At 39.8% G+C, this 18,624-nt stretch overlaps 1 protein-coding gene across 1 annotated transcript in view; it reads right to left on the bottom strand.

Moving 5' to 3' along the window:
- SOBP (sine oculis binding protein homolog) overlaps positions 1–18,624 on the bottom strand; it is a gene marked incomplete at its 3' end in the record, with an annotated part of 138,276 nt that overhangs the window by 94,763 nt on the left and 24,889 nt on the right. The window contains exon 4 of the mRNA XM_029943202.1: positions 2,036–2,187. Within this exon, the coding sequence (XP_029799062.1) occupies positions 2,036–2,187 (152 nt within the window). The remainder of the gene's footprint in view (positions 1–2,035; positions 2,188–18,624) is intronic.

The following is an 18,624-nucleotide window of genomic DNA, read 5'->3' as shown; positions in this document are numbered from 1 at the left end:
CTATTTGAAAAGTGAGAAGGTATTCTGTGGCAGAGCTTTGGAATATATAAATAAGCACAAAGATCACAGAGAAGACAGGTATTGTATGTACACTAATGGGCTGCTGGGATCAGCTGTCAAAGTCACTGGCTAAACTTCAAGCCCCTGTGACTCCCAGCTTTTGCAGAATGTTCAAAGACCTACCCCAATAACTCCCTGCAGGAAGTGAAAGGTAATGGTCCTCCTCGCCCTGTTGGTCTCACCTGCTATAAGTATTCCAGATACTAATTCTCATCTTGGCTTCCAGTTATCCATATTTCAAAACTGTATGCTATGGAAGTTTAAATTCAGTTTGACCTTAAACTTTATAATGATGTAATATTACATGGTATTTTTTAATGATATAAATTTTTATACGTGCTATTATATATAGAAATTTGGTATTCTGGGCTATTTCAAAGGCTTACTAAAGCAAAATAGCTTTGCAAAATATAACATGTATCGCCAGAATTGTGGCAAATTCATCTTGTTTGATTTTGCTCACTACAGGCAGTCCATCAAGATCCAGACCCATAATTCTTCAGAATCTTAGAAAGACAAAAACCCCTGCTCTCTAGCCATCTTCTGGGATGGAGTGCAAAAGTATTTTGTTGTGGTAAGTAGGACTTTGAAGATGAAAGCACTGGGCCCACTCCTGTGATTGTTACCTCAGTGCTCAGAGTTCAAAACGGGAGCCCCAGGGTCTCAGAGATCACTTTAATCCTCCTATACTAAAACAAAACGTGTCTCTCTCGTGCATTGCTCTAACCACCCTCCTCTGGAGTCTCACTGGCCCCTCCCAAGGGATAATGTACTTGACTATTGACTGTCCCAAAAGAATTCCAAACAATTTCCTTACTTGCTTCCCTGTTCCAGTGAAGATTATGAGCCTAATTCTTAGAGACTGCTGCTAAAATTCCACCCCACTGAATCCTGCAGCCTAAATCTTTCAGCATTATGTTTTTTGGCAGAATGATGTGACCCAAATTTGCAGGAGATAATTTGCTGCAACAGTGCTTCTTGCAATGCAGTGAACTCAAGATTAGCGTTTCAGGATTACAAATACCAGACTTAAAAAAAATAATAATTGTTTGCTTCAAGAAAAGACAGATTGTGATCTTGTATTACGGAAATGGAAATGCTTAGAAAAATGTGGACAATTTTGTGAATTAAGGAAGCTTTTCAGATCAATGAAAAATAATCAAGAACTAGCAATTTATTTCAGTAATTGCTGGCAAAATGCGACAGCGGTTCTTAAAGGTTAAGAAACTAGCTGTGTGTGTATGTGTGTGTGCAACTGTAAAAACATTACACATTGCATTTCTCATCAGTGGTGGCTTATACTATTCTATAAAGATAGTTTCAGATCTAAGATGTCTTAAGACAAAACCGAACAAAACCCAATAACCTTGGCTGTTCATGTGTTCACCCACCATGCTGCTCAGAAATGCTTGGCTGTGTGTGCAATGCCAGTTCAGGTATTCATTATTTCACCTTCTTTCAATATCAGTCAACTTGAATACAAGGTGTCAAGAGAGACTTGATGTTTTTCTTGATTAGAACTTGTGAATTGGGTTTTAGAAAGAGCCAGAGCAATCTTCCCGTTGGGTACAAATATTAAACTGTGTGGACTAAAGCTTTCTGGCCACACTTCTGTGGCTAGTTTCTTTGCCTTTATAAGGAATCTCTACCATTTATCTTTCATGGACTCTAGTCTATAGATTCTACTGCTGGACAGACACTGTCACTTAGGATGGCAGCTGTGATCACCGTGTCCTTCCTCATCAGATTCTCAATCACCCTCTCAATTCAAACATCAAGACAGAGAAACTGAAGAACAAGTTACACATTAGAAGGGGATTCCTTATTCCAAAAGGTTAAGTATGACAGAAAAGAACAGACAAAACAGAAAAAATTAAAGTAAAATGTGCACAGTGTTTTCAGCTAGAAGCTAAGAGGCACATGCGCACATGGTCTGGTGAGGCCTGCGTAGCCGCCTCTCTCTACGTGCTCTTACCTTATTTCTCTTGAAGTAGGCTCGTCGGCAGGCCGCAAAGCACTTCTCGCTGCAGAAGCTTTTCACCTCACTTCCCATACTCAGGGAATAGCGCTTGATTCCCACTTTCTGGCACCAGGCACACATTATTTGTACATTTGACACATCATCTTCTATAATAAAAGTATAAGAAAAATGTTCATATCAGAAGCAAACATCCCTTCAAACTTAGACACACCCTGAACCTGACAGAGCTACTTGAGGTCTAATTTTAACTTCTGTGCCTCACCACTTTCTGACCTCATAGGTAGGATAGCCAGCTCTTGATAGGAAGACTCAGTGCTTGCTTGTTTTCTGTTTGGTTGGTTGGTTGGTTGTCTCCTAAGTTTCCAAAAGACATCATTTACTTAAAATCCAGAGCACAGAGCATGAATGCACAATGAGGAGGGTTCCTAGAACTTCTCAGCCTGCTAAAAAGGCATGTTCTACCTGGTTAAAGCAGGCTCAGTACTAATGAAGCTTGTAATATGACCCATTTCTTCAAAGGTACTGCTGAAAGCCTACAGGATCCATGTTAGGTGGGATATCCAGTGCTAACCTACAAATGTGATGCCCCAGTGAGAACCCTGATAGTGAAGAATCAGGCTCAATTTGGCATGTTCCTTATTACTGTTACATGATATAAGGTGTTATTTACCCTCGCAGTATAATGACTCCCAAGTGATGTGGCTAGTCAAAAAAGGAAGGAGGTGAGTGGCCAGAAACTGCTGATGAAAAGGCACTAGCCTGGCTCACTCAGCAGTCTCCTATGACAAAACCTTCCTGCATGGGTGTCCTCGGGGAGGCACAGACCTGATTTAAATTCTCTCCATGTGATGTAGCTCATGTCCTGAGAAGGAGGAATGGTAATGGAGGTGTCAGCCATGAGACCTGAGGTCACACAGCCACAAAGATCGTCCTCAGCTGGACTGGTGGTCCTTGCAGCTCCTCTAGGAGCTGCCTCCATGGCCTGAAGATGCTCAGAATGATGTTAAGTGGTATGCAAATGTTTTCAACAATTAGAATATGGTATTTCTTTTCCTTTGTGACAGAAGAAGACAAATTTGACTAGCAAAACAAGACCATGCTACCACCAATATGACTGCTCAAAAAAAAAAGAGGCTTTTAAAGTGAATCAGTTAATAAAATATATTGAATAAATCGTAATGCAGGTGAAAAAGTTATGACAAAAATGTGACAGTGACATTCAAATGACTGAGGTCTGGGAAATACTGGCCTGTTTTGGGGGGAATAAAAGAAACTTTAATTAGAAGTCTAAGAAATATTTTCTTGCTGCCTCCTAGGAGGGCTTTTGCTATATCTTGAGTTTTCTGGTTCTCCCCACTGACAATGTGTGTACATATGATTGCCACTATTAGCCACATTTTTTCTTCCTTTATGGATTTTATTTGATTTTTTTTTTTTACTATCCCAGACTTTTGCTCCCAACATGAATGAATGGCAATCACAAAATCCCCAAAAAGCTCTGGTATAGTGTTGTCTGATTTCTGAATAAAATCCCCCAAAGACTAATTGCTAAGCAAGGCCTGGTCCATGAGTTGTTGACATATTCATGGTTCATAGAGTCTGTCATGCAATCATTCCATTTCCAGGGGAAAGATTTGGTTTGAGGCAGTGCGGTCATCAGCCTGCAAAATTAGAAGCAAACTAATTTGTAGTGCAGCGATACGGCTCTTTCCCCCTGAGTATCATCACTCTGAACTATGTGCAGCATTTTATTTACCTTAATGGAATAAATATTGTCATTTTAATGACTACTTTTTTTCACAAATTACAGAACGTGATCTATTGTTAGTTATCAAATAAGACACTGTAAAAATAACCTTTGATATGAACCAAACGTTTTTGATAACACTACTTTCTTAATGGAGACATAACATGAATTCGAATGTCATACAATTACTGCATCTAACAATTTGTTCTGTTCTGTTCAAAGAAAGCTTTATTTATATTTTATATGGTTTCTAATATGGCATTTGTTTACATATAGACATTTTACATGAAATGTCTCTAGACATGAAATGTAATAGAACTTGAAAACTGAACAAAACTGAACAATTTATCTCCGAGTTTGGAGGAGTTTTTTAATAGATTAGAAATAGTATGTTTAAAAATAATCATCTATCATTATTAAACAAATTTGAACTGCGAGTTTCTATTCTTCCCAATTAGCTGTTTTAAAAATCTTAAAGTCCTAAAAAAGAGTATAATATAGCAGAACTCTCCCAAGTGATCCACTGGCAATAAGTTTGATTCTGGTGAAATCTGTAAGGAAAAAAAATTTTATGGGGGAAATTATTTGGCTTCAGAGTTCAAAAAGGAGACCCCACTTCCCAAGGAGCTGCTTTAGAACAACCATCAAGTTCCCCTTGTGGTTCCTTCCTTTTAAATAGTCTGGTTTGGGAAACAAAACTTAAAATTTTTCCTCCTAGCTCTTTAACGGATATAAGTTAAAATAGTCCACTACAATGGTCTGAAACTGAGATGGAAAAGGCTGGAGAACAAGGCAGTAACAAGTGGGCACGGGGCCTCCCAGGGCAGGGGAGCAGCATGGTGGCCGGGGAGGGGGCAGCTGACAGTCTCTCTCGGGTTCCTTCCATCCCTCCATCCCCGCTAGGCAGACCCATGGGTCACTTTTTTAAAAGGAGGCAAGGATACTTTCTTATACTGGACCTAACACAAACAAAAAGTAGAATTTTAAGGGAGATGATTTTTACAAATCATTTAGACTACAAAGTAACAATATGGGAAGATGAGACAAAAGAAATTGTGCCCTTTTGTTTTGTATGTGGCAGTTGGAAAACTCTTCGAATGGTGGCTAGCATCTGTCTTGTTAAATAATTCAGCATTCCCATCCGTTTCTCATAAAATTCCATTTCATAGAGGCAAACACCTTGGAAAAATTCCATCGGATTTCTCCTTTTCTGTCATCAAACTGCCACCAGTAGCAAGTGCTCCAAAGATGAGACAACATTTTTGGATACTTCAGGTACTCTGGTCTCATAAGAGCCATCTTCATTAACATTATATTTAAGAAACTAAGAACTGTAATCATCTAAGTTAATTTTTCAGCTAAAACATAGCTCAAAAGTCTGCCCCTACACATGAGATGGTGCCTCGTCTTAAATTTGTATGACTGCGCCTCTAGAAAACGGGGCTTTTCTTAAGTCCTTAAAACCAAAGGGATACATTAATTTCAACAACCGTATTTTTTTATCCGAAAATCGGTAGTTATGTGCATGCTTTGCATTGGCAAAATAGAAGATCCTAGCATTTTAGCTTTCTAATTTGATTTGCTGTAATAAAAAAAATTTTTTTAATATTTCTTCAAACTAGGGAGAACCTGACTTCCTATCTTATATTTGGGCTAAAGTCAGTACCATTAGAAACTTGAGATGATCTCAGAGAAGACTGGCATAACGGATCTTTCCTTATAGCCATTAGCCTGTGTGCTCTTCATAATGAACAATGCAACAACAAATGCAAAATATTTACGGCATTAAGTCACAGTCCCGAGGCAAACAGTTTGTATAATATGATAAAATTTTCATATGGTAATATCATATAAATATGCATCAGTCAAAATATGCATGTTTCTATTAATCATGAAAAGTTTGTACCACCTCTTTAGGATTTAATTAAGCAAAACGTTTAGGGCATTTTCTTTCCAATCTAATGTTCAAAGAGCTATAGAACATTATTCCATTTTACATCCCAGAAGAAGTTCAGATTAATTACTCGAAGATGAAATCAAAATTGTATTTATTTATCACAGTGCAGAGAAGTATGAGATCAAGCATTTCTGGAATGCCTTGCTGAAGTTGTTTGAGAAACTGCCTTATCTGGGGACTTTCAAAAATAAGGGTGACCATTGGTCAGTGGCATTCTAGGGGAACCTGAGTTGGCTATGAACATGCACACAAACTTACCTGACCAGAAAACAAAGAAAATCAGGAAGGCCCCAAATGATTAACTTGTAAATTTACCACCCCTTTGTAACTTTCATGGGTGTCTAAGACTGAGAGAAAAATCAAAGTATTTGCCTGGTGATGTTTCTCTCCTCCAACAGTTCCTGGAATGCACACATCCAGATAATAATTTCAAGATTTGAATTATATTTGAGACAAGTTGCAAGGCAGTCTGATGTGACTGCTGGGTGTTCTCTACACTATGAAAGGGAAATACGGCACGGGTGGCCCTCTGTCCATCTGTTTATCAGAGAAGCTATACCGACGAATACAGACAGGGGCGCCTAGGTGGCTCAGTCAGTTAGGCTCTTGGTTTAGGTTCAGGTCCTGATTTCACGGTTCGTGGGTTCAAGTCTTGCTTCTGGCTCTATGTTGACAATGTGGAGCCTGCTTGCGATTCTCTCCCTCCCTCTCTCTCTGCTCCTTCCCCTCTCATGCTGTCTCTGTGTCTCTCAAAAGTAAACTTAAAAAAATAAAACACACAGATAAAGCCATGGCCTGCAAGGCAGGCAAGAAACTAGGGTTGCAGCCCTTCTTGGAATAATTCAACTGCAAAAACTCTGAGGCAGATCACTTTAAAAGCCTCTGTAGAATCCTATAGAAGCTTCTGTACAATTCTTTGGATTCTAGAAATGAACATATGAGAAGACCCAAAAAAGTCTGAACACTGAGCCCAAAGGAAAACAATCATGGCTAGCCATTATTCAGTATTTAATGGTGGCAGGCACAGTACAAAGTTCTTTAAATCTGTCATTTAAACTTAGTCATGACCACTGCTTCTAGGCAAGTGATTTGCTCCAAGTCACAGAGCCAGCACACACCAAAGCCTAGATGAAGACCCAGCTGTCTGACCCCAGAGCCCAAGCTCTTGACTACTACATCCTAGAGACCACAGCCCTTTCTAAGTGTTAAGATTACACGCCATCCATCCAGACTTCCCTCTGCAAAAAAAACTAAAAGCAGTCGCAGATTCTGCTACATACACGGCACCCTGCTCCATGACACATTAACACACAAAGAAAATGAAATCAAAAAGGTCAAGGTGCCTGGGAGAGAGCTGAAGTGTTAATCAATATTTGTTGATTGATTTTAAAAATAAAGGCTCACAATGCAAACCTTTATTTCTTTATGACTAGGAGACTTAGATTTGCTGCAAACATTCTGTTTGCACTTTCACCAGCAAGTGCCACTTAAACAAGGAAACAGGGCCCATACTGGATCTCAGGAAGCAGTCATTCTATCCACAGGCAAGCAATATTCTTCCTAGCTTTCTCTTTAGTAAGGAGGGGGATCACAGCAAGACATGGATAAGACTGACTTTTCATGTGGGTGAATCAGAAACCATTTACATCTGTAATTGCAAAGATGCCAATAAAATCCTAACTTCAAAAATTATGCCACAACTGTTCACTAAAATTAAATTCTACCATTAGAGAGTAATTTATTTGGCTATATATCTTATATATCCCATGAAAACACAAATTCCCTAAAAGCAATAAAATTCAGTACATATTTGTCAATAATGATTTATGCATTAAAATAAATGATTCTTTCTTTAAAAAATGAGTGATTCTTTCTGAAGAACAAGTTTTTACAGAGAGTGGGGAGAAAGTCTAAGGACAAGGTTCCAATGAGAAGGTGGAGGGCAGAAACAGCAGAGGGTACGACACAAGAAGCCTCTGGTCATTCCCTACTTTGCTAAAGTCTAGTCCTGGGCATATAGGTAGAGTAAGCTGAGGGCACGAAGAGCAAAGAGTAGACAGAAAAAATACTGTCTGATCATAGTGTAGCAACTATCTTCAGAGTGCCTTTTAGATGTGAACGAAAACAGCAGAAGTTGAAGGAGGTGGGAGGAATAGCACACAGCCAGGGATCTCTGGAAAAGAAAAGCAAGAGGCAGCTCCACTTAGCACAGTCTCAAGGGGGCCACTTTTGTTCTGCGTGAATGAGGTAGCAGATATATGCAGCTTTGCACACCGAAGTCACTATTATTTGAAGAACAGTGTGGCAGAGTGCCAGGAGTGGAGACAGGACATTGGTGAAAATATTAATACAGCCCCTTCTAGCTGGGTGACGTGGGCGAGGCACTCAAGGCCTACTCAGGCCCACCTTAACTGTGAGGTGTGGTGAGGACAAAGCTACAGAAAGTAGCCACATCTCACATGGAAATGAGCCTTCCTCAGAACTGCTGCCAATCAGAGCCGGACAGAAAGGGAGGTGTCCACTGAATGAACCGGAGAGGCCCGGGTGACCAGACTCCCGCTTCTTTAGTCACGTCCCCTCCCATGGATGACAACTGCACAACTATCTTTGAATTCAAAGAACAACCCAGTTAATTGGTTAAATTTCACGAACTCAGACTACTTAAGGGGAAAGCCATTACAGTTAATAGAAGCTTCACTTACAGTTATTCTTTTTAAGAATTACTTAACTTGAATTAATAGTGACAAGGTGTTGCCAAATATATCACTGTACTGCCAGATATTCTGTAATTAATAGATGGGAATTCTTTGTAATTATTACATCAACTCTCTACACATGGGTGGATCTTCCTAAGTGCCTGAGAAGTTTGCTCTTTTAAAAACTATCACAGGAACGACTGAAAATTCCTGCCATCTTGGTAACTGAACTATCAAAAGTTGCAAAATAATAGAGTCTGAGTTAATAAAAATTTTTTGTACTTATTTCTCATTAAGAGGAAAGATGCAATCAAATGATAGAGGTTCCATACAGCTTTGATTCTTCATAGTACCTAAGATTATCCCTATTTTTTTCTTTTGGAGATAAAATCATTTGAAGTAATTTCAAGAATTTCAATAGTCCATGTTCCTCTAATTAGAGTACCACTTAACCCCAAAATAAAATCAAAATTTCTACACAAAAACTAAAATTTGGTTCCAGTAAGTAAAAGGAATGAGTATGTATTACACAAAATGACAGAAAAATTACAGAATTTAAATTAACTTTTAATTTTCTGATAGAACTTCTCTAGCCAATTTTTATTTTTTATATGTATGTATGATACATATATATGTGCACGTGTGTGTGTGTATGTAAAAGATGTGACTCCAGAATGAATTAAACAACTACATGCAAGTCCTGGCACTAGGGAACTGGTCAAGCATGCACAGTGGAATAAGACATGGCCCTGCTTCTAAGAACAGAAAGAGAGGGTGTGATGGACAAGAGCCCTGAAGGTGCCCCATTAACCAAGATTGCAAGAAGAGAAAAGCAGACTAGGGGCTCTTGGGTGGCTCAGTTGGTTAAGCCTCGGCCTCTTGTTTCAGCTCAGGTCATGATCTCGTAGTTCATGAGTTCAAGTCCCACGTCAAACGCCACGCTGACAGTGCAAGGTCTACTCGAGGTTCTTTCTCCCTCCCTCTATGCCCTTCCCCTGCTCTCTCCCAAAATACATAAATAAACTTAAAAAAAAAAACAGATTAGACTGGAGCCAGTGGGGACAAAGAAGGAATCCCTTGAAGGATGTTTGGCAAGGGAAAGGGAGGCGCTCATCCTATTCCACAGGTAATAAGGAGCTCCTGGATGTTTCTCAGTAAAACATGACAGGATCAGAGACATGCTAAACAATGTTACTCCAGCAGGGTGGATCAGAATTCAGAAAAACTGGATCTCGTTTCACATCTAGGGGCCTCAGTAAGCAATAAGAGGGCAGGCTCCTTGTCTCTTTTGCCTGCGTGTGTTCAGCACGTATCACATAGCAGTGCTTAAACTATGTTTAATAAATAAACGAATGGATGGATGGATGGATGGATGGACGGACGGACAGATGCAGAGGAAAGGAGATGAAGTTCAAAACCTATAGAGTGAAGGTAGAAATAAAGAAGAGATGTAATCAACTGCCAAAATATAGGAATGTAACTCACCCGGAAATAATTCAAATTTCAGAGAATTCATCTCCCTGTGTTTCTAGTCAAAGAAAACCAGGGAAAAGTTCAAAGAGTTCTTTGAGTTCACTGTGTACTCAAAGTCAGTGAATTTGCTTTGCTTTCAGTATTCCTTCCTCACTTATTGTCCCAATATTCAAACAAAGGAAGTACATAAAATGAGAGATCCCATAAAGTCACAAAATAGTAATTCTCTCATGAATACCATACTAAACTTGGATTCTTTAACAAGACACTACTAAGCACATCTCTCTACAGCTCCTCGATATTATCTCGAATATCTCCCCGTAATTTCCCTGATTTGCCAGTGAAGGAACTTCTTGTAAGTCCTATGGACATCCTCACCGCCACCTCTCAGTAGTCACTGTGGAGAGTCTGTCCTTCCTATACACTCACCCTAAGAAAGTGTAATAAGAAAGGAAGACAGAGAAACCCAAGAGTAAAGAAAGCCTCCAAAGCACATTCCATAGAGTACTAACCCCGGGAGATACTTAAAAGGGTGTTATTTTTAAAAAAAGACTTCCATGGTCAAATATGTATGAAAACACTGGACTAAACAAAGTTAAATAATAGACTCTTTAAGACTTTTTTGTACTGCCAATGCATTACATGGAATCTTAAAGAGGAAGATAGAATGTGCTATATTTCACCAATTTGACCAGAGAATCCACAAACCTGGACTTCTACGGACATCTCCCTGGGATGTGTTGCTCTACTCCCTACATCAGCACAGAAGCATGAATACTTACACGTGGATCATTAATTACCAGGCAAGTTTCTGCTCTTTTGCCCAGAATTGGGCCCTCCATTGCCAGGAGGTTTGTCTACACTGAGCAGAAAAACAAGGGAGCCATGTGGCCAGTAGTAGGTGTGCTGACCAATGTTTACTAGTCCTTGAAAAACTAGTCCTCAAGGAGCACCACCAGACTGAACAAAGATATCCATGGTCCACAAAGTCCTGCAGTGTCTGCTACATGTATCCAATACAGATAAGGTAACCCTTTTCCTCTAAGGTCCTAAAGAGACAATAGCAGAAATGAGTAATAAGCCAATGGGAGAGTAATTTTGCTCTTAACATACTGAATTCATGTTTACCAGGGGGTTGCCATGTACAGGGAGCTCAAGTAACATCTTGTCCCCCATTCTTGAGCCCTGGATATGACCCTGTGACCAATCCAGATGCCCTGGGACAATGATGCTGCAATCATGGGTCTGCTCTCCACTGGACTTCTCTCCTATATGGCTGAAGTCCACTCACTGAGCCCAGCATGTAGCCAACAAATGCACATGAATAGGGAGCAAAGCCCAAAAGTCTGCACCAGCAAATCTATCACTGCTAGAAAAGAAATTCCAAGTCCCTGCCCTGCATAGAGGGGCATCATCTCCAAAGAAATACAAATAGCAACATTTTAGGACTAAAGGGTCAAGCTGCTTTACATAGGACATTAGAGCAAGAAAAGTATTGCCATCACCTGCTATTTATCTGAAGGCTCATTTCCTCTTCTGAAATCTGCCTGTCTCATTAATTATACTTAATGGGTCCCACAGTGGTTGACATATCTCCCTAGAGGGGAAACTTTAATTGTAGACAAAAGATTCATTTGTGCCAGGGACTATACTAGAAGCTGGAAATACACTGACGAACAAGAAAGATATGATCACAGTCCTCAAGAAGCTTCCCACGGCTGCTCCCAGTATAAAATGCCAAAGAGCAATAGAAAAGGATCATGGACAAGCCAGGCCTGCTCCCTTGGCTCTGTCACTGCCCAAAGGTCACAAGAGCCAGGCGTTCTTGGCAATCACAGAGAGGGATGTAAGCAGCCCCACTGCAGAGGAGGATAAGCAGCCCCAATATGACTGACAAGCAGGCCAAGTCCCACCTCTCAGCATTTGGCATGGGACAGGCAGCATACCGGGCCGGGACTGCCATCCTAGGGGAGGTGAATCAATGTTTTAGAGACCAGGGATCAAATAAGTTCCTTAAAAGAACCAAGGTGAAGCCGCTGGAACATGGTCAACAATAACTTTTTATTCTCTTCACCTTCCCATTTTGAAATAGTCATTGACATTTCTTGAATGAGAGTAACCAATGGTTGAGGACTCTCTAAAGGGGTCCCATGACAATCCCTACTCAGGAATGTGATGAGACATCACATGCCAAAACAGCCCAGCTATAGGAAAGGTGGAGGAAGGCCACACCAACCAGAAATCTTTCAGTCTTCTCTTCTCTCTACATACTTCCATAGGGCTGATCGGCTATGCACTCCTGTGACCTCAGTTACCATCCATAAGATGAAGATTTCCAAATCAGCATAGCTACGTCTCATTAAATGTTATTTCCAACTGCCTCCCAACATCTAAAGCTGTCATGTCCAAAGCTGCATACACACCCCTCTGCATTATCTGCCCCTTTCCTGTGTTTCCCATCACAGTTTCTGCCTCTACCATCCATGTAGTTACCTGGGAGCAGAAATCTGGCATCTTTCCTGCTTCTTCCTTCCTTCCCACCTCCTACATTCTGATTATTCACCAAGTCCTCCTACATATTTCTACCTTATACCTACATTCATTCAATTCATTCATGCATGCATTCATTCATTCAATAAATATTTACCAAGTCTAATTATGGCACTGTTGTAGGTGCCCATCCTCATGGAGTTTACTGATGTTCATTCCAGTGAAGCCACCAATACCTCTTGCCCATTCTATAGGAGGCCTTCTGTCTTGCTCCTGTCTACTTCATTCCCTCTGTTCTGGATGTGGGAAAATCTTGTGAAACAAAAATCTGATCACTGCTCTCACCTGCTCAAAACACTTCATTGGCATTCACTGCCCTCAAGAAGAAGTTGGAACTCTTCAGCATGACCTCAATGACCAGGCCAGTCTCAGTTTGTCCACTCTCTGGGCTCTGTATTGTTTTACTTTTCTGGAGGTTCCCTCTCTATACTGAGTCTTTTCATGTGCTGCTTCCTCACTCACAACCTCAAAATCCGTGACTGATTCAGTCCTATTGCCCTTTCATATCTAATCCTAAAGCTCTTCCTAGGGAGGGTCTTTCTTGACCTCAAATCTGTGCAGATCCCACAGAATTCTGGACTTGATCTTCACCAGACTTGGTTGAGATTTCTTTCTAATGTCTGTTTCCTCCAGCAGACTAAGAGCCATTTAAGACAGAGACCATGTCTGGGTCATTAGAATGAAATGTCTAGCTGTGGACCTCAGTGTAAGGAGCAGAAAAAGTAGAATCCTTACCAGGTGCACCCTGGGTGGTTGAATGCCCAGGGTTGGGGTGGGGGTTGGGTAAGGGAGGGAAGCCAAGGATACCATCTTCGGTAATCAATCAGAACAAAGTTGCTTTAGTGGGAAACACCAGTGAAAAGCCCCAGAATACAATGTGGTCATTATTTCCACTCGCCTTGGCCAAGTCCATGAACTAAGTTTTCTCAATTTAACAGAAACTTTGAGAAGTCAGCATTGGGAATGTCCCTAGAATAACAAGAATTACCAACTTCACCATCACTTCTCTCTTAACCAAACTTCATTTATACTTTCAAATAATTAAGAGCAAACAGTTCAGTCGGGACTAGGCTAATCCCAAAAACACAACCACCCTCTACAAGCAAGGGAAAATACAGCTGACATTTCCTCTTATTTCCTGTTAGCATCTTGACTCCTTGGTGACCTAAGGGTAGGTTTTCTGGAATCCTAACTAGGTCATACCCCTAGTTCCAGTCTGTGTCAGGGATGACAGGGGTGCGTGACTTAGAACCCATGTTTAGAGGGTATCCCCACTTCAGAAGTGAGTTCTGGCCCTGGTTCTGCCATTAATGTAACTCAGTGACTTTGAGAAGGTTGTTAAGCCTCTCCCGCCTCATTTTCTCACCTATAAAAGGGAATTTAACAAGATCATCTCTGAGGTCCCTTCTAACTAAAATTCTAGGATTCTAAATCTGTCAAAATAACAAGGTTCATTTAAAGAAATAAAACCAGAGGATATTATTTTTCTTTTCCCTTTTTTCTTGGAGTCCTGACTTAATTTCTTCCCTTTATATCCTTCTATATGGCTACACCTGCCCTTACCATAAGAGCCTTAGAAAATTTTTTGATTGATGGGATAATTTTAGAAGTGGTCCTTTCTAAGCTCTCCAATATTTGCACCACCATAAATCTGGTATCCTCTTTTTACTCCTTTATTATATATTTATACTTGACTTTAAAGGGACAAACATTAATGTTCATAAAATTTTAACTTTTCATATTCTTTTCCATTAATGCCTGATCTTTCACTGTGGATCTCCACGTACATGGTATTTTATCCTGAGTTTCTCAGGAAACAGACTCTGAGACAAAGATTTGCATGCAGGTTGGTTTATTGGGCATGTGATTCCAGAAAGTAGGAATGAGGGACAGAGGGAAAGAAGCTGGAGAGGAAGAAGAACCAGTATAATGATGTGTTACTAAATTGGCCACCACTAAGGGAAAGTGGTATTCAATCATAAAGAACATTCTTTGGAGTTTATGACATACTTTTCATAGCTATTTCCTCAGGGGACAAAAGAAGGAAGAATTTATTCATCAACTCTCATGCCCCTTTGACCCAGTGTGTTACTTCCTCTACACTTCTGGTTTGCACATGTGTGAGTGGGTATCAAAAGGATTTACATGATGCCCACACTGCTGTACCAGAGAAGCCCTGCAACCAGAAGCTACAGGCATAGGCCATAAGTGTGAGGCAAGGCCCTTTTAGAATGCACAGGCCTAGGCTGAAAGTATCACAGCAATCACTGGATTAAGAAGTGGGACCAAAAGGATCGGGAGAGGTCCCACACACACAGCTGTCATCACCATAGAGCCTGCTTTCTCAACCATGGCACTATCAACAGCTTCAGCCAGATCACTCCTTGTTGTGGGGCTGTCCCATGCATTGTAGGATGTTTACTAAACAGCATGCCTGGCCTCTCCTCCCTTTGTGTTGGTAACTCACCCTCTCCCAGATGTGACAACCAGAATATACCCAGATATTGCTAATGTCCCCTGGAAGACAAAGTTACCCCCTGATTAGAACTACGGGTGTAGACTATTGAATATACTCCTCTTGTCACTCATCTGGTACCCTTCATTTCTCTCTACATCATATCAAAAGCACTTCTCAAGTAGCCCACTATGAGAGATATTTATGTCATATGCCTGTGACTTAACTTTTGGGCCTCACCATGATATACCTCATGTGAATAGATGATAATTCCTTAATAATAAGAAATAGTGAGATTTTTAAATAGTTTATTTGAGAAAGGCATAAACAGACTAGATATAGAGGAAAAATGTTAAAACTGCATTCTAAGGCTTAGTTGCTTAAATCAGGAGGAGTAAAAATAAGCAATTTTTTTTTAAACCTAGGTCTCAAAGCCAAGGACTCATTATTTTTTGAGATAAGGATCTTTTCCCCTCAGCTATGCATGTATGTGATATACATACAATTTCACATTCAACTTCAAGACTTACACTCACACCTAAGCCTATCCAAAGAGCTCCTTGGAAACCATGTTAACTATTGTTGATGAACATTTGCAGTGTTTCCAGTTTTTTTTTTTAATTTTTTAACCGTTATTTATTTTTGAGAGAGAGAGCTCGCGCACAAGCAAGCATAAGTGGGAGAGGGGCAGAGAGAGAGGGAGACACAGATCCGATGCAAGCTCCAGGCTCCAAGCTGTCAGCACAGAGCCCAACATGGGGCTCGAACTCATGAACTGTGAGATCATGATCTAGGCTGAAGTCGGACGCCTAACCGACTGAGACACCAAGGTGCCCTGATTGTTTCCAGTTTTAAGTTTTATCAATAAATGCTTCTATGAAGTTTCTTCTATATTTTGGCTTATGTATACACATATCTGTGTTGTGAATATATCTAGGGTGGAATTATTGGATAATAGGATATGTATAAGCTCAGCATTAATAGATATCGGCAATCAGCTTTTAAGAGTGGTTATACTGATTTACACTCTCACCAGCCATGCTTGAGAGTTCCAATTGCTTCACATCCTCCTCAACACCTGGTATTGTCAGACTTTTTCATTTTAGCCATTGTAATGTTTACGTGCTGGTATTTCACTAAGATTTTAAATTTTATTTCCCTAATGACTAATAACTTTTCATGTGTTTATAGGTCACTGGGTTATTTTCTTTGGTGAACTGCCTGGTTATATTTTTTGCCCATTTTTCTATTAGGCTGTTTTCTTTTTTATTTATAGGGTCTTTTATGGGACATGCATTACAAACATCATCTCCCACTCAGTGATTTACCTTTCATTCTTTCAAAGATGTCTTTTAATCAACAGAAATTCTTATCGTTAATAGAATCTATTTAAGCAGTCTTTTTCTTTATGGTTAATGCTTTTAGTATATAGTTTAAGAAATACAAGCCTACTCAAGATAATAAATATGTTCTCCTATGTTTTCTTTTACATGCTCTATAAGCTCCATTGTTCAGTCACATTTAGATCAATGGTCCATCTAGAACTTATTGTTGTGAATGGTGTGAAGTAAATAATCAACATACCTTTTTCCATAAACACATTAATTGATAGTCCTTATCCCTTCCTTACTGTGCTACATTGTTTTCTTTGTTGTTATAGACTGAATGTTTGTCTTTCCAAAACTCATATTGAAGCCCTAACTCCTACTGTGACGTTATCTGGAGACTGGATTTTTGAGAGTTAATTAGGGTTAGATGAGGTCATGAGAGTAAGGTCCTGATCTAAGGGAACTTGTGACCTTCTAAGAAAAGACAGCAGAGATCTTGCTATCTCTCTCTGCCACATCAAACACAGAGAGAAAGTAACCATCTGAAACCCACAGAGAGTTCTTACCAGATACTAAGCCTGATGATGTTGGTCTTGGACTTGCATTCTCCAGAATTGTGAGAAAATAAATTTTTGGTTGTTTAAGCCACCAAGGCCTTGGTGTGTAGTTATTGTAACCCAAGCTGATGAATATATTTGTCATAAATCCAGAATCTATTTATATTTGTTTCTGAATTCCACTCCAATGATTTATATGTATATCCTTTTATCATTATTTCATGGTCTTTTTTTTAATACAACAGAAATCATTTATTATTGTTCATGGGAGTAGTTTAGAGCAATTCTGGCTCAGCGTTGCTCATGAGGTTACAGCCAAATGTCTCTTGGGGCTGCAGTCATTAGAAGGCTTGAGTTGGGCTGGGGGACCCACTTCTAAGGAGGCTCACCACTAGGCTGGCAAGTTAGTGCTGGCTGTTGGTGGGAGGCCCCCTTCCCGTCTGCACGCGCTCCTTCGCAGGGCTGCTTGAGTTTCCTCATGCTCCCTGGAGAGTGAACAGTCTGAGAGAACTAGGCAAAACTGCAATTACCGTTTATGACAGCCTCAGAAGTCAGTCACACAAACCAGCCCTGATTCAGTGTAGGAAGAAACTAGCTGGAGACCAGAATCAGTAGGGCCATTTTGGAAGCTGGCTTCCATAATTTCATTTACCTAAAGTCCAAGAATAGGCAATAATAAACCATATCACTTGGGGGAGGGGGAGCATACTTAGGTATTAAAACTATAGAAGAAACTAAGGCAACGGTTACCGTAAAAGTGGTTACCTCTTAAAGGGAAGAAGTTGTGAGTGGGAAGGATCACTATTTGTAATAGAATACGTTTATATTTTATGCACTTTTCCAAAAGGCAACGTGTTTCATAATTGCAAGAAAAGATTCTTTAAAAAAAAATTAAGCCAAAAGAGAATTGACATGAGAAACACAAAGTGTTCTTTTCTCTTTTGTGTCTCAAATAGAGATCAAAGGATTCCTAAAAACTAATGGAAAGTATGGTCAAAAGGAGAATAACAACAATAGTACAATTAACACTAATATTAATAAAATTATTTAATTATTAATTAATTATTCTAGCCTTCTAATAATTGAGATCTAGTAGTATAAGTCTTCCCTTTTTTATTTTCTTCAAGATTGTCCTGGGGGCGCCTGGGTGGCTCAGTCGGTTAAGTGTCTGACTTCCACTCAGGTCATGATCTCACGGCTCGTGCGTTCAAGCCCCGCTTCAGGCTCTGTGCTGACAGCTCAGAGCCTGGAGCCTGCTTCAGATTCTAGTCTCCCTCTCTCTCTCCCTCTGCCCCTCCCCTGATCACACTGTCTCTCTCTGTCTCTCAAAAATAAATAAATGTTAAAAAAAAAAAAAGATTGTCCTGGCTATTCTTGTCCTTTGAATTTCCATGTAAACACAAGAAGCAGCTTTACAATTTCCATAAAATTTTATGCTAGGATTTTTATCTAAATTGAATACATAGATCAAAATATGAAGAATCTGCCTTTTTAGAATATTTCATCTCCAGTCCATAAACATGGAGTATCCCTCTACTGATTTAGGTCTTCTTTTATTTCCCTCAGCAATATTTATAGTTCCCTATATAACAATTTTGCTATTTTCTTAGATTTTTCCCCTGGGTATTGATGGTTTGATGCTATTTTAAATGGTATTTAAAATTTCATTTTTTAATGTATTCTGGCTGGTATATAGAGATATAGTGGATTTGAGGTTACTGACAATGTTTACAGACCTTGATAAATGTACTTGTTAATTACAATAGTTCACCTGTACGTTGATGGAGAAGAAGTGGTTATAAACAAAATCCCATTTCTAC

Source organism: Suricata suricatta, chromosome 7, assembly GCF_006229205.1.
Source record: "Suricata suricatta isolate VVHF042 chromosome 7, meerkat_22Aug2017_6uvM2_HiC, whole genome shotgun sequence".
In the NCBI taxonomy this organism is placed as follows: Eukaryota; Metazoa; Chordata; class Mammalia; order Carnivora; family Herpestidae; genus Suricata; species Suricata suricatta.
This window is presented reverse-complemented; position numbering and strand designations above follow the sequence as displayed.